Source organism: Sturnus vulgaris, chromosome Z (genome assembly GCF_052056855.1).
Source record: "Sturnus vulgaris isolate bStuVul1 chromosome Z, bStuVul1.hap1, whole genome shotgun sequence".
NCBI lineage: Eukaryota > Metazoa > Chordata > Aves > Passeriformes > Sturnidae > Sturnus > Sturnus vulgaris.
In genome coordinates, this window is record NC_142283.1 from 40,190,212 (window position 1) to 40,202,405 (window position 12,194).

At 36.3% G+C, this 12,194-nt stretch overlaps 1 protein-coding gene across 6 annotated transcripts in view; it reads left to right on the forward strand.

Moving 5' to 3' along the window:
* Positions 1–12,194, forward strand: part of SHC3 (SHC adaptor protein 3) — a 52,861-nt gene that overhangs the window by 14,140 nt on the left and 26,527 nt on the right. For all 6 annotated transcript variants that reach the window (XM_088155937.1, XM_088155938.1, XM_088155940.1 and 3 more), the window contains one exon: positions 3,253–3,323. In XM_088155937.1, the coding sequence (XP_088012063.1) occupies positions 3,253–3,323 (71 nt within the window). The remainder of the gene's footprint in view (positions 1–3,252; positions 3,324–12,194) is intronic.

A 12,194-nucleotide genomic window follows, 5' to 3' on the forward strand; every position in this document is an offset into this window, starting at 1 on the left:
AGAAATCTAAGATATATAGCCTTCCCTTACACTAACCTGTCAAAACTGTAACTAATAAAGATGTTGGAACCACATGGAATGAGAGCTACATGGTCCCACCTGTATGTGGCACTCTGCTTTCTGCAAGATACTGTTTAGCATGCAAAATACAAGTTTTGAATTTAAAATCTCTGAATGAGAAGGTATTCATTCATATGAAATTCATACTTTTTCCTTGGGACATAGTACCCTTCAGTGTACACAAGCTGGAAACTCATTCAAATATTATGAAGTCAACAGAAGGCAGAATGTTATCTGAGAAAACTTGGAACTGGTAGTCCCAAATCCTCCTACTTCAAGGTGGGCTACATCTCGATATATTTGGTTCCTGAGCAATGAGAGGGAGGATGATAGCAGGAGCTCATAAATTTCACAGTGCACAGCAGCTGATTGGTTAGAATATACATTAAGTGCTGGGTGAAGAGGAGCTTTTTTTAGAAGTAGACTGTTTTATAACTATATTTTAAATGTTTCATGGAATGCCTAAAGCAAAAGATAGCGTTTCTTTTTAATCAGGGTATTTATTTGTTGAAATAAATGAATAATTTATTTCCTTGCTATCTTGGTTGTATGTCTTCTTTCTGTGGATCCTTGTCAGGATGTACTTCAAATGGATATTTTTAGACAGCAGTGTTGGTCTTGGGGAGTAATTGAAGCATAGCAGTAGGTGAGTTATATGTCCCTGTAGTTGGCCTTTGGACCTTTTGAATGTCAGTTTTTACAGTAATTTTGTTACTTGAAAACATGCCGTGGTGATTAAGTGTTCACATCTTTTATCCCAGCAAATCAGTTGCCATCTTTGCATTAATCAGTCAGGAATACTGCAAGCCTTACTATGTTGTGTTCAGCTGTCTCCGTGGTATGCATAAAACAAGTACAGGGTAATTTTTCCATCTGACCTTCCTTCAGTCTGATCTTGTCTCTATTTTTGTTAAAGCAGATCAGGTAGTGTGACTCAAGGGAGTCTGATTGCACGTCTTCTAAGTATGTTTATGGGGTTTTGTCTTCTTATTCGTCTGTTTATTTTGACAGTGGCTTGTGTGCACATGTTTTTGTGTATTTATTTGCACGCCTGCATGTACTTGTCAAAGTACCTTCCAGAGTTTGCTTCCAAAATGCTGGACCTGGTTCTCAAACTCTTGCAATTACTTTGCTTTAAAAGACTTGTGGCAAATATAGGTAAGTGAAGGAATAAGTGCAATCCAAGAGTGTTTTAGTATTGAGACATCTAAACTAACATGTTGACAAAATAATAAAATTTCTTTAACAAAAAAACGACAGAGATACCTTTGAAAAGTCATACCATTTACAGCATATTTAATTATGAAAGCATCTCATATGAAATAAATAATGGGCAATATTAACCTATGAAAGCCTCCTAGACTAAAACAAAATGACACAGAAAGCTAACAAGAAAATATTGATCATTGCTGTTTATTGGCATAAGTTAAATTATTTCAACTTATTATCTCAAGTGATACTAAAGAATTTAATCTCCAAGAAAATGAAATCACCCTCTGAGATAATTAAAAATAGAGCTAATGGCTTAACTTCCTTCATCAGAGCATGAAAATGTAGTTGTATATATTTTAAGTACTCAGGCAGAAGTATATGTAAAAAAAGGAATTTATTTGTAGTAAGGTTTGTCTAATTTTGCACTGATAGATAACAGTTTGAGAGTATGATCTTTAGCTTGAAAGCTCCATAAGTCAGGATCTTTTTAGACAAGAATATTTTATAAACTTTCAAAAAACATAGATTTGCAGATTTCTAAAATATTCTGGGAAATGGATCTTGAGATAACCCTTCACAGAAAGTGTGTGCTATCATAATGCAAGTTCAAACAATTTAATGTATAAGAGTCAGTTGATGTTCTAGCTGATTTTATTCAGTGTTGTGATAACTTCATAGCATTTGATAGAAATAAATTAAATAATAATGGATATGTGAAAACAAATTAGATATTCCCTCAGCCTGTTAACATTTTATGACTTACATGTTTCTGTGGAAAATCTTCACTGAAATTCTAGATATTATGGTTACTGATGAAGTCATTCTCTTAAAAGATTATTTTTCAGCAAAACATAAAGTTTCCAAACAGGCAAAAATTGTGTCCTCACATGATTTTTGCACCAGTTTCATCCCAAATAGATTGTATTATGCTGTGAAGATAGAAAAACTGATATAAGAGCTGATATAAAAATGCAATGCTAGAATAGCATCATGATCATCATTGTAAGGCTCATGATGACTTCTCCCCAATTCTCCAGACTTTCAAAAGTCAAGTGTATGATTAAATACTTCACCTACTTGCAAAGACACCTGCCATGGGTTATGCCAGTCATGAGGCAGTTTGTGCAAAGACATCATCCAAATACCTGACAAGAGCTTTAGCTCCAGTAGACTTTAGCATATGCAGGTTATGTCCACTTTTGGAAGCAAATCTAGAAGATTCACCCGAGTTTTTTTCACTCCCAGTGATAGATATTGTTGAATTTTAACACCTTTTGTAACAATACGCCTTTTTTTCCACAGAGATGCAGGGCAGAAATCTGGGTCAAAAAGTCTTATCTTAATATTAGCTAACCTTCATGTCATTCCTTTCTTGAATGACCCTGTTAAAGCCATTTCCCAGCATGGGTTACTATAATATTGTATTAGCATTTCCCACCTTTTTACTACTATAATAAATGAAAATACTAAACCACATTTATCCCTGAGCTGTTTTTTAAGAAATTTGGTTGCTGGTGTTCTTTTCAGCTTTCCCTGTTGTAAGTTGCCTTTTTTGTTCTAATGAGACTTAGTTCTCTCCCTTTTAAATAACTATGTTCTATAAACCAATACTAGATAAATTTCCTTTACCACACTTCCTTTCTCATTAAGATTATATTTTACTTTGATTGTATCTAAAGTGGATCAATTAAGATAGAGGAAAACTAAAAGAAAGCACGTCAATACATTATAAATTGAGCGTATTACAGTGACCAGGTTAAACATATGATATGTTGAATGAAATGTGACACATAAAACAAAATGCTTATGGAACAAATCTGTGACATAGAACAGCATAATCACAACAACCTACTTTAGACATAGGATAAATCAAATGTAAAAATAGAAATTGCACATTGCCTTTTAATGGTTAGTTGCACTTTCTCCCAGAACTGAAGCATAATTATAATACATTTTCCAACTGTTTCTTTTTCCTTCCAGTACTTGGGCTGTATAGAAGTCTTACGGTCAATGAGATCTCTTGACTTCAGTACTAGAATGCAGGTTGCAAGGTAAGATTTCGAACAACTATTTTAAAAGTAACTTATGAGTTGTGTCCCCAGAGTGAAAAGGTCAGAAAGATGGCAAAATACATGGTAAAGGTTTTTTGGATACCATAAGTCCTCTTTTAAGTTTAGTTTTTACATGTAAATCCCTTACGTGGTATTAATACAGTTTCAACAGGACTTAAAGGCTATTTTCTCAGTAGATTTTTGATATGCCAGGAGCTACTTAGGAAATTTTTGCCTGTTTGTTATACCAAATAAGGCACTTATCTGGGTACTAATTTAATGACATTTAAGCCAGTGAGAATTAGAATATGTTTAAAATCTATGATCTCAAAATTAATTGAGGGAGCTGGTTTGGAGCCCCATATTTATAGTTTTTTTATAGTCATTTCTTATGAAAAGTTGTCAGATTATAAACTATCTGCACAAAGGATATAAAGGAAAATATATCATCACAATGATACCAGAGACAAAAATAAAAACATTATTTATTTTTCAGACTGTATGTAAGAAAAATTAAGCTTGTATTAGGTTCTTATGTCAGTTCCTTTAAATGTGTCATGGTATTTTTGTAAGAGCAATATATAAGTACAACACTAAAAAAGTGTCCATGAGTTATTTTTTTCTATGAAGAACATTTTCTAAGAACTATAGGAATGTTGTTTTGCAGGCATTTTCATTGAAAAACTGAGTCATTGATTTCAGAGGAATGTAGCACTGATGACTTCTAGCAACTGGAGACCACTTTTTCAAATTCTGGAATTAAAATGATAAAGAAATTCTTTTCAAAGAAACACATATAAAGTGATATTACTGGATGCAGTGCTTGAATTTCACCTCTTTGAGACGTCTTACAGTTGACAATAAATAAATCTGTCATCAGCCATATAGCATACCATAAACAACTAAATATTTATTTTATTAAATGAGAAAAAATCACTTGCTTTAGGCTTGGATGCCAGTCATACGGTCTATATGCATTGACTTTGAGTTACACTTGCATACAGCAGCTTTGAATTGGGCCATGTATGTCCTCACAAAAAGTGAACCATTAATTTGTCAAGATAATGCACTGGTGAGAGGCATAGAAGCCGGAGGACAGGTAAATGACAGAATCCTGTTTTTCAAGCAATGTAGACTCTGGAGGCATTTGATAATTTTATTACTGTACTTTTAAAAATGTATCATGTCCATTTCAAGTATTTCAGCAGTGACCTTTGAAAATTATTTCATATCTGAGCAGACTTGTAATTCCAATATAGGGGGTATATCTATGTTTACCACTTGGAAATTCAGTGATACTGGCTTATGAAACAGTTGTGATAATTATTTGGTTTGCTTTCTATATCAGGAAGTGAATTCATCTTAATTTTTCTGCAGCTTCCTCCACTGTAATGCCTTCATTGTAATAGTGTTGTACTTTTCTTATTACCTAGCTTAAAGGCACTACTCTAACATGAATACATAAGCATATTTGGTGTTCTGAAGTAAAATGGTCTACACAAACAAAATATCTTTGCCTTGTAGTTCCTCCAATAAAAACCCAAAAAGTTTATTGGCTTTTACTGTGAAACTAACTTGGAATTGTATTTTTTTGTGCTGAAGTTATAGCATATCTCACTACGTGAAATAATTTTGTTATCCCACCTTCCTCTAATTATATCTAGAACACAGATTTTTTTTTCCAAACAAGAAGCCATATCTTCCTGTTCTCCTTTTATTTTGCATTTGTGTTTTTCTGTTTATCATAAAACAATGAAATCTCATAATTTTTGTAATGTAGTTCCTGAGCTACAATTTTTCGGGTTTTAGGTAGCTTTCAAATCAGGATCTAGCATGTTAATCTGCATTTCATTAATTCATCTGGCTCTAGAAATCCCCTTGTCGTGTCCTAGGTTTTCAGTACTTGCATGCTTTGTTATGTAGCATTTCACGTACAAACCTATTGTTTATAAAGAAAATATTATTAAGGAATTGCTAAATTCACACATGCTAGTTAACTTTCTGGTGTGTTTTAAGAAACATAACATAGGCCTCAAGGCATGTACTGAAATAATAAGGCTGATGTTCTGATATTACAGGCACCAATTCCCTCTTAAGAAGACACCTGATACCAAATGGTCTGTGCAGCCCTTTGATTACAAATAAAGTAAAAGCACCTGAAAGTTACATTTATGTCTACTACATCATACATGTTTAGGTACGTCCATTGCTGATTTCTCTGCAGCTTGCCTCCAGTAAAAAACCTGTCCTGGTAGCCTCCTGCCTTCTGATGTGGTACGGCCAAGGCTTAGGTCTGTAGTGTTAGCCATGACTGCATCAGCCAAGCAGCCTGGGTCCATAGCTGAAGTAAAAGCTTCTCTGTGGAAACCTCTCGGTTTCCTCTAACCAGAGAAACAGATGTCACAGCAGCTGCAATCCCTTTCCGACCTACATCTTTATAAACTGACCCTACTGCATGCATCACACTTGTTGGATCTGTTATTTTTTTCAAGACCTTTCAAAACCAGTCATAGGAGAAAATGATCTGTCTTGGACTGATTTGACTTCTGGCATTATGCAGTATTTACTAAGTATGATTAAAAAACAGAAAAAATGAGTTAAGTTACTTGATTTAGTGTGGTAGTCTGGATGCATTTCTTCCTAGTAAGTAGGCATCAGCACTTACTCCCTTTTTTAGCACTCCATCACATGCCTGTCCCTGCCTCCTTTCTTAACCTTACTTTTTCTCCATGTTGCAAGGCTTAAACATAGGAAGTCAGTTATTAGGAATCCTAAATTCACCTTTTTTCTGCCTTCCAGTTATTGCATATGCCACTTTATGTCTCTGTCGGCTTTGAGGATGAACAAATCCCCAAAGTAAAATAAGTAACATCAATTCCTAGAAGAAAAAACCTGTGGGGCTCAGTAATGGGAGGGTAAGACATTTAGTCTCTTGCTCTGCTTGAAAACTCCTGGTATTATTTTAGACAAACTGTTAGTCCCAGTCACAGACAACTCTGTGATTAAATGAATTAGTGCTTGTAAATGGCACTTAAATTGTTGAGTGAGCACTTGGAAATTACTTAAAAATTGGACTGAGATTTCCACTTCTCTGGTGAATTAGAGATAGGAAATTCATGGGTAAAGGTTGTGTAGATAATTTGAATAACTTTGAAAATCACAGCTGTTATAATGCATTAGGAAAGTATATACATCAGTGTGCATGCATGGATGTATCTGACAAATGAGGAACTTTAGCTTCAATTTCAGGAACTGCACCAAAGCCCCAGAGTAAATAGTTTGGTCAGCAGTCTTTCCTTCCTTACAGAAGTCCTGTGAAATATCAACTCGTGCCATCTAATGCTGTCTGATCTATCCTATCCTGTAACTTCTGTTTGTTTTGCCTTTTCACTTTTTGTACAGTAAAATGTTAAAACTTGCAGCAATACATTTATCTTCATGTGAGAGCAGTGAGCAAACACTTTCACTGGGCCTATTCTTAATCAGGTCTTAATAACCTTGGTGGTGCCTTGCAGTGGTATTACTGCCCTAATGTTGAGTTGGAGGAAAAATGAGCACTAATGTAAAATTTCCAACAGTTTTTTGCCTTTATCATTACACATTTGAAGTCTCAAGTTTCTCTCACTACAGGGGAAATAGAAGAACCAGAGTAATATTAATCGGTTGTATTATATTTATTCTTTTCTGTAATGAATGTAATGTCATGTGAATTTTTGAGCAAATAAGAGGATGCGCCAGACAACGGTCAGCCGTTACACATAATGATAAATGAAAGCCAGCTGAATCCACGTGTTGCATCTCTAATTACCCAGTGATAATTCTTGTAACACATGTGAAGTCAAGATTACTTTCTTGAGCAGCAAGACAAACAGAAGCATTTAATTTTCAACATAGTGGAGGAACAGGAGGACTAGCAGACAAGACTACGGAGCTAACCACGGGTGGCAAGTGGTTAAAGTTCATCCGAAACCTACCATCATCGTCATATAAAGGGGCCACTCTTAAGCTTCTCTGGCCAGGCCCTTTGTGCCTTCAGGCTTTCTGTAAAAAAAATAAGTTAAAAATCAGGTAAAATTCTTTTGCAATGTGCAGTGTTTGAAGTTTGTGTAATATGTTTGTATGCTTATTGTTAAAGCTGTAGTAAAATAATGAGTCCTCACTTTTGTGTTGTATGCATGAGTGACTTATGCACTGGTTTGAATTAAATGTTGCATGCACTCTCGGTTGTACATCTGAGTCTGAACTACAAGGATGCATGTTCAATGGCATTTAATTGAATGACATCAGTTTACTGCCTGCAGCATCATAAAGTCACACTTCACCATGATGAGTAAAATATTATGTTGCATGCTGTTTTAATAGAATAGGTCAGAGGACTGAAATACCTCAGCAGTGGACCCAAATCCAGACTCTGATCCTACATTAACTCTATTGGGATGAAAAGCTTGAAAAATACTCCTCTCCAAATTTGAGGCCTGAACTATATTAATAAAATTATCAAACCAAATCCATTTATGCCAATATCCTTGGAGGAGAAATTGTGGAAATCCAAATTTTACGATTGTATTTGTGTCCAATGCTAAACAATATGAAGCAATTCAGTTGATGTACTGTTTCACCTGTATCTGTATTGTTTACAGAAATTGTTAGCGAGCATCACTGAAAAAAAGGATGGAAGGCATTGAAAAGCAAGAATGTGTCTCCTGTGATTTTTGAGGGCAGATAGGTAATCTGTTATCTGCAATGAATTTTGTATTCAGTGTCCTCCTTAACATGATGTCTTGCTCAAAGGTGAGTGTATTTTATCTCTGTCTTCTTCCATGTGAATTCTGGGTATAGGGTGGTGCTTAGGAGATGACAGAACACACAGACCATTTGCAGTTGCAGAAAGAGGTGGGCACAGTTACTTCAGAGTCAAAGCTGTGGGGAGCATGAGGTGCAGACTGCTGCTTGGTTCACCAGGAAGCAAGAGTCTCAAAAGTGTATGGAGACATCCTTGTAATCCATACAGCGCACCTCTGTGTGGGGCAATGACAGCTATAGTGCCTGGTAGTTTGGGAATAATTTACATTTGCTATTTGCTATTAGCACAGAAATGGGGTAGAATAAATCGGTTTTTGTGTGCCTGAGACTGGAATCTTTCCTTTTCAATGTAGTATTAGTGTGGAAATTGTTACCTAGTATTTGGAATAATTTTGCTAATATATGCTAATGCAAAGCCAGAGTGAGAGCAATTAATTGAGCTCCCCCAGTCTGTGTGCCTTTGTAAGAAAACAAAGAGCCTCTTGGAGGATGGAGAAGGTGGAAAGTTGGAAGTCAAATAGTCAGGGAAGCAATTATGGATATCACTGTATCCATGATTTTTAGAAAGATGGTGACTCCACATGGGCCTGCAGAAGCAGTACTTGATGCAGAGTGGTCTTAACAGGTTTTAAATGCAAATTGCAGTTAACAACTGACAGAAACCTGGAAACCAAGACACTCTCTAGTTCTGCTAATAGCACCTGGCAGCTTGATTACACAAAGAGTCGATGGCATAAGGAATTTGTGTGTTGTTCACATAACATGCCCAGTCACACCAGACAGTTCATCAGCACTGAACAATTCTTTTTGGCGAACACAGCCCAGATGTTTATGAAGTGTTATCTGTGTTATACAGACCTTTTGTAAAATACCTCTCTCCAGAGTCCTGGTTTGGACATGAAGCCAGTTAAGCATTAGAGAAAAATGCTTGTTAGACTAAATGCTTTCACTCTACTTCTGTAAAGTTTCCTGGGTCTGCCTGCTTTTGAAATATCTGCTAATATCTACTCTTCGAGAGAAAATACTTTAGTAAATGACCTGAGGCTGGGCCCAGTTTGGAGATTACTATGATCCTGATATAGCAACAGAGAATAGTTTTAATTTCTCTCTCCATTTCTCTGACCAGGACTATGATAAGTGGCTAGAGACCAGGCTGAGTGAAAAAAAGCCTGAAGGTCAGAAAAGACATTAAAGGATTGAGCTACTTAGCAGATCTAAACCTTAAAGTACATATTTTTAGATGTTTTTGGTGTCACTGACTATATTTTTGACAGTTGGAGGGTTGTCTATAAGGAAAGTTTTGTAGCTTCTACATTCAACACCGAGGTTTCATATACTCTTACTTTATGTTCATCAAAGCTGTGTGTGCTTGCAAAGTTAAGAGATTTATCTAAGTAGTGTGCCAGTAGAATAAACAAGTTTCACTCTACATTTCTTAAAATAAGACTATTATTCAGAACTATTTTATTGGACGAAATCATCAAGATCAGGTAGATTTCTCTGTTACTGTTGAATGAAACTGGGTTTTCTGAGCCCAGTATACTTGCATGTTATAAAAGAAGGGACAAGTTGTGCAGAAATTGTCTCAAATATTCCTTTAAAAGATAGGTCATCTATAAATACTGAGAACAGAGCATTGAGCATACCAATGGATAAAAGTTTTTTTGCCAATAAAAGCAAAAGAGTCCTTCGAACTGCATTGGTTTCTCTTAGGAGATTAACAGAAGTCTCACACTGAAGATGCAGGAGCATAAGGATAACTATCATTAGATTCCATACTGCATATCTAATGACATGTGGTATTCTATGCTTATAATTTGCCAAAGCCAACCACTTGAGTGTATAAAGTTTATTCACTAAACCAAAAATTAAGTTGGCCAGCTTCCTTTCATTTTCTGCTTTTAGATTTTCTACGTGTGAGAAAACTCCATCTGAAGAAACAGAATGAGGAGCTGACAAAAAGAAAAAGAAGAGTTGTCATCATCTTGCTCTACAAGTGACATTGGGTTGTGTGACACATCTGCTTGATGATCACCTTATTCCACAAAGTTTTCTTCCAGGCTTCCCACCAAGACAGGCTTCACTTCAGTCAGGATGATGACAAATGGCATTGCTTGGTCTCTGCACCAGTTTCTGTGGGCGTCCCCCTCAGGGTGCTGCTGCATGGTACTCTGGATTCGTGGCAGTAGGTGCATCTTCGCCACAGTTAGCCTCCTCTTCCTTTCCATACCCTTGATTCTTTCTCCTGAGCTGCTTCTTCAGCCTTGCATCCTCCAGACATGGTCAATCTGCCGTCAAATACTGCTTTAGTCTTCAGAGGTTGTGAATGTCCCCTGTGCTACTTCAGACAGCCCATGCTAATTTTGCCTGTTTTGCAAATGAACAAAAAATATTTCATTTATTAAACAGACCTCTAAAAATGTATTTTTGGTCTCTGTTTTTCGTTTCTCCTCAACAAATACTGGTACAATATTTGGTAAAGATTAAAATTGACAGGAACTGTCAATTATACTGTTAAGAAATAATTGCGAACCTTCTGAACAGTTCTTCCATTCAGAAAGTTGGTCTTTTGATGTCTGTTTTCCAACCTGTGATGTCCTAAGCTTTTGAGGTGGGGAGAAGTAAACTCGGAAGCTACAGGACACTAGAATATCTTAACAAGAGAATATTAGTAGGTTTTAAATATATTGATACAAAACATTTCAGACTAAAATGTAGTCACATTTTCTCATCTTATTATTTGAGATGGTTTTACTTTTTCAAATATGCTGTGAAAATCTGTGCTTTTTCTGTGTGTATGCCATATCCCTGAAATATGAGATCCAGAATTCTGGGGTTTAATCAATTAAATCATATTAATTAAGAACAAGAACAGCACAATCAAAAAATGGAGAGTATTTTTATGTGATGATGTCTCATAGAGGAACATATCTGAGCTTTTTGAGTGGACTACTTTGTATAACAGAAAAAAATATCACAGAAGCTATGAACAATACCAGGGCGTTAGCCTTTATAATTGAACTAAATGGCAATGTAAAGTGTCCTTTTTTCCTGCCTCAGATGTCAAGCCACTTTAAAGCAGTATAGCTCAGTATCAGAATATTGGTGATTTTTTACTGAAAACACTTGAATGCTGAAATTATATTCAAAATACTCAACATGTTTTGTGCCAAGAAAATGACTCCACAGTATGACCATCTGCAAAGCAGAAAATACTCTTGGGCATATTTGGAACTCAGCATGTGGTCCCTACTGCAGACAGCACAGTAACTAATTTTACAAGAGATTGGCATATCTCTACAATGATTTTTATCTGAGCCTAGCTAATGAAGCAGGATGTGGCTTAGAAAGGTGTAATGTGTGTCTATGTCAAATAATTTTCTTATTAGAAGGGAAGCAAATGTAGTCACAATCAGCTTTTCCAAAATGTGCAATAGCTAGCCATGCAGATACATACAGAACTTTTGCTTTTGCCTTCCTTAGGCAAGTGTTACCATGCACAAGCCAGGTGATGGCACACTCAGCCTAGTGGCAATACCTGTTCCTGAGCTTGATTTGTAGCTCAGATGTTTGAGCTGCTGAGGCATTTGCAAAATTGATTTAATGAAAAAAAGAAGGTTACATCTGCCCTGTCCCGCCTGGCAATGCAAGCTGGAAAGAAGTCTTTAGGCTGTCCTTTCCACATCACCAGGCTATCTGGCTACCTGTGCACAGCTTCACCCACAAAATTATCTAGAATATTCTGGATAGAGTGGTCAGGCAACTGTCATAGAATCATAGAATGGTTAGGGTTGGAAGGGACCTTAAAGACCATTCAGTTCCAATCCGCCTGCCATGGGTAGGGATATCTATCACTGGACCCTGTTGCTCAGAGCCCCATCCAACCTGGCCCTGAACACTTCCAGGGATGGGGCACCCGCAGTTTCTCTGGAAAACCTATTCCAGTGGTTCACCTCTCTCACAGTGGAGAATTTCTTCCTAACATCTTGTCTAAACCTACCCTTTCAGTTTGAAGCCATTCCCCCTGTCTTATCACTAAATGTCCTAAAAGATACTAAAAGTATCTTT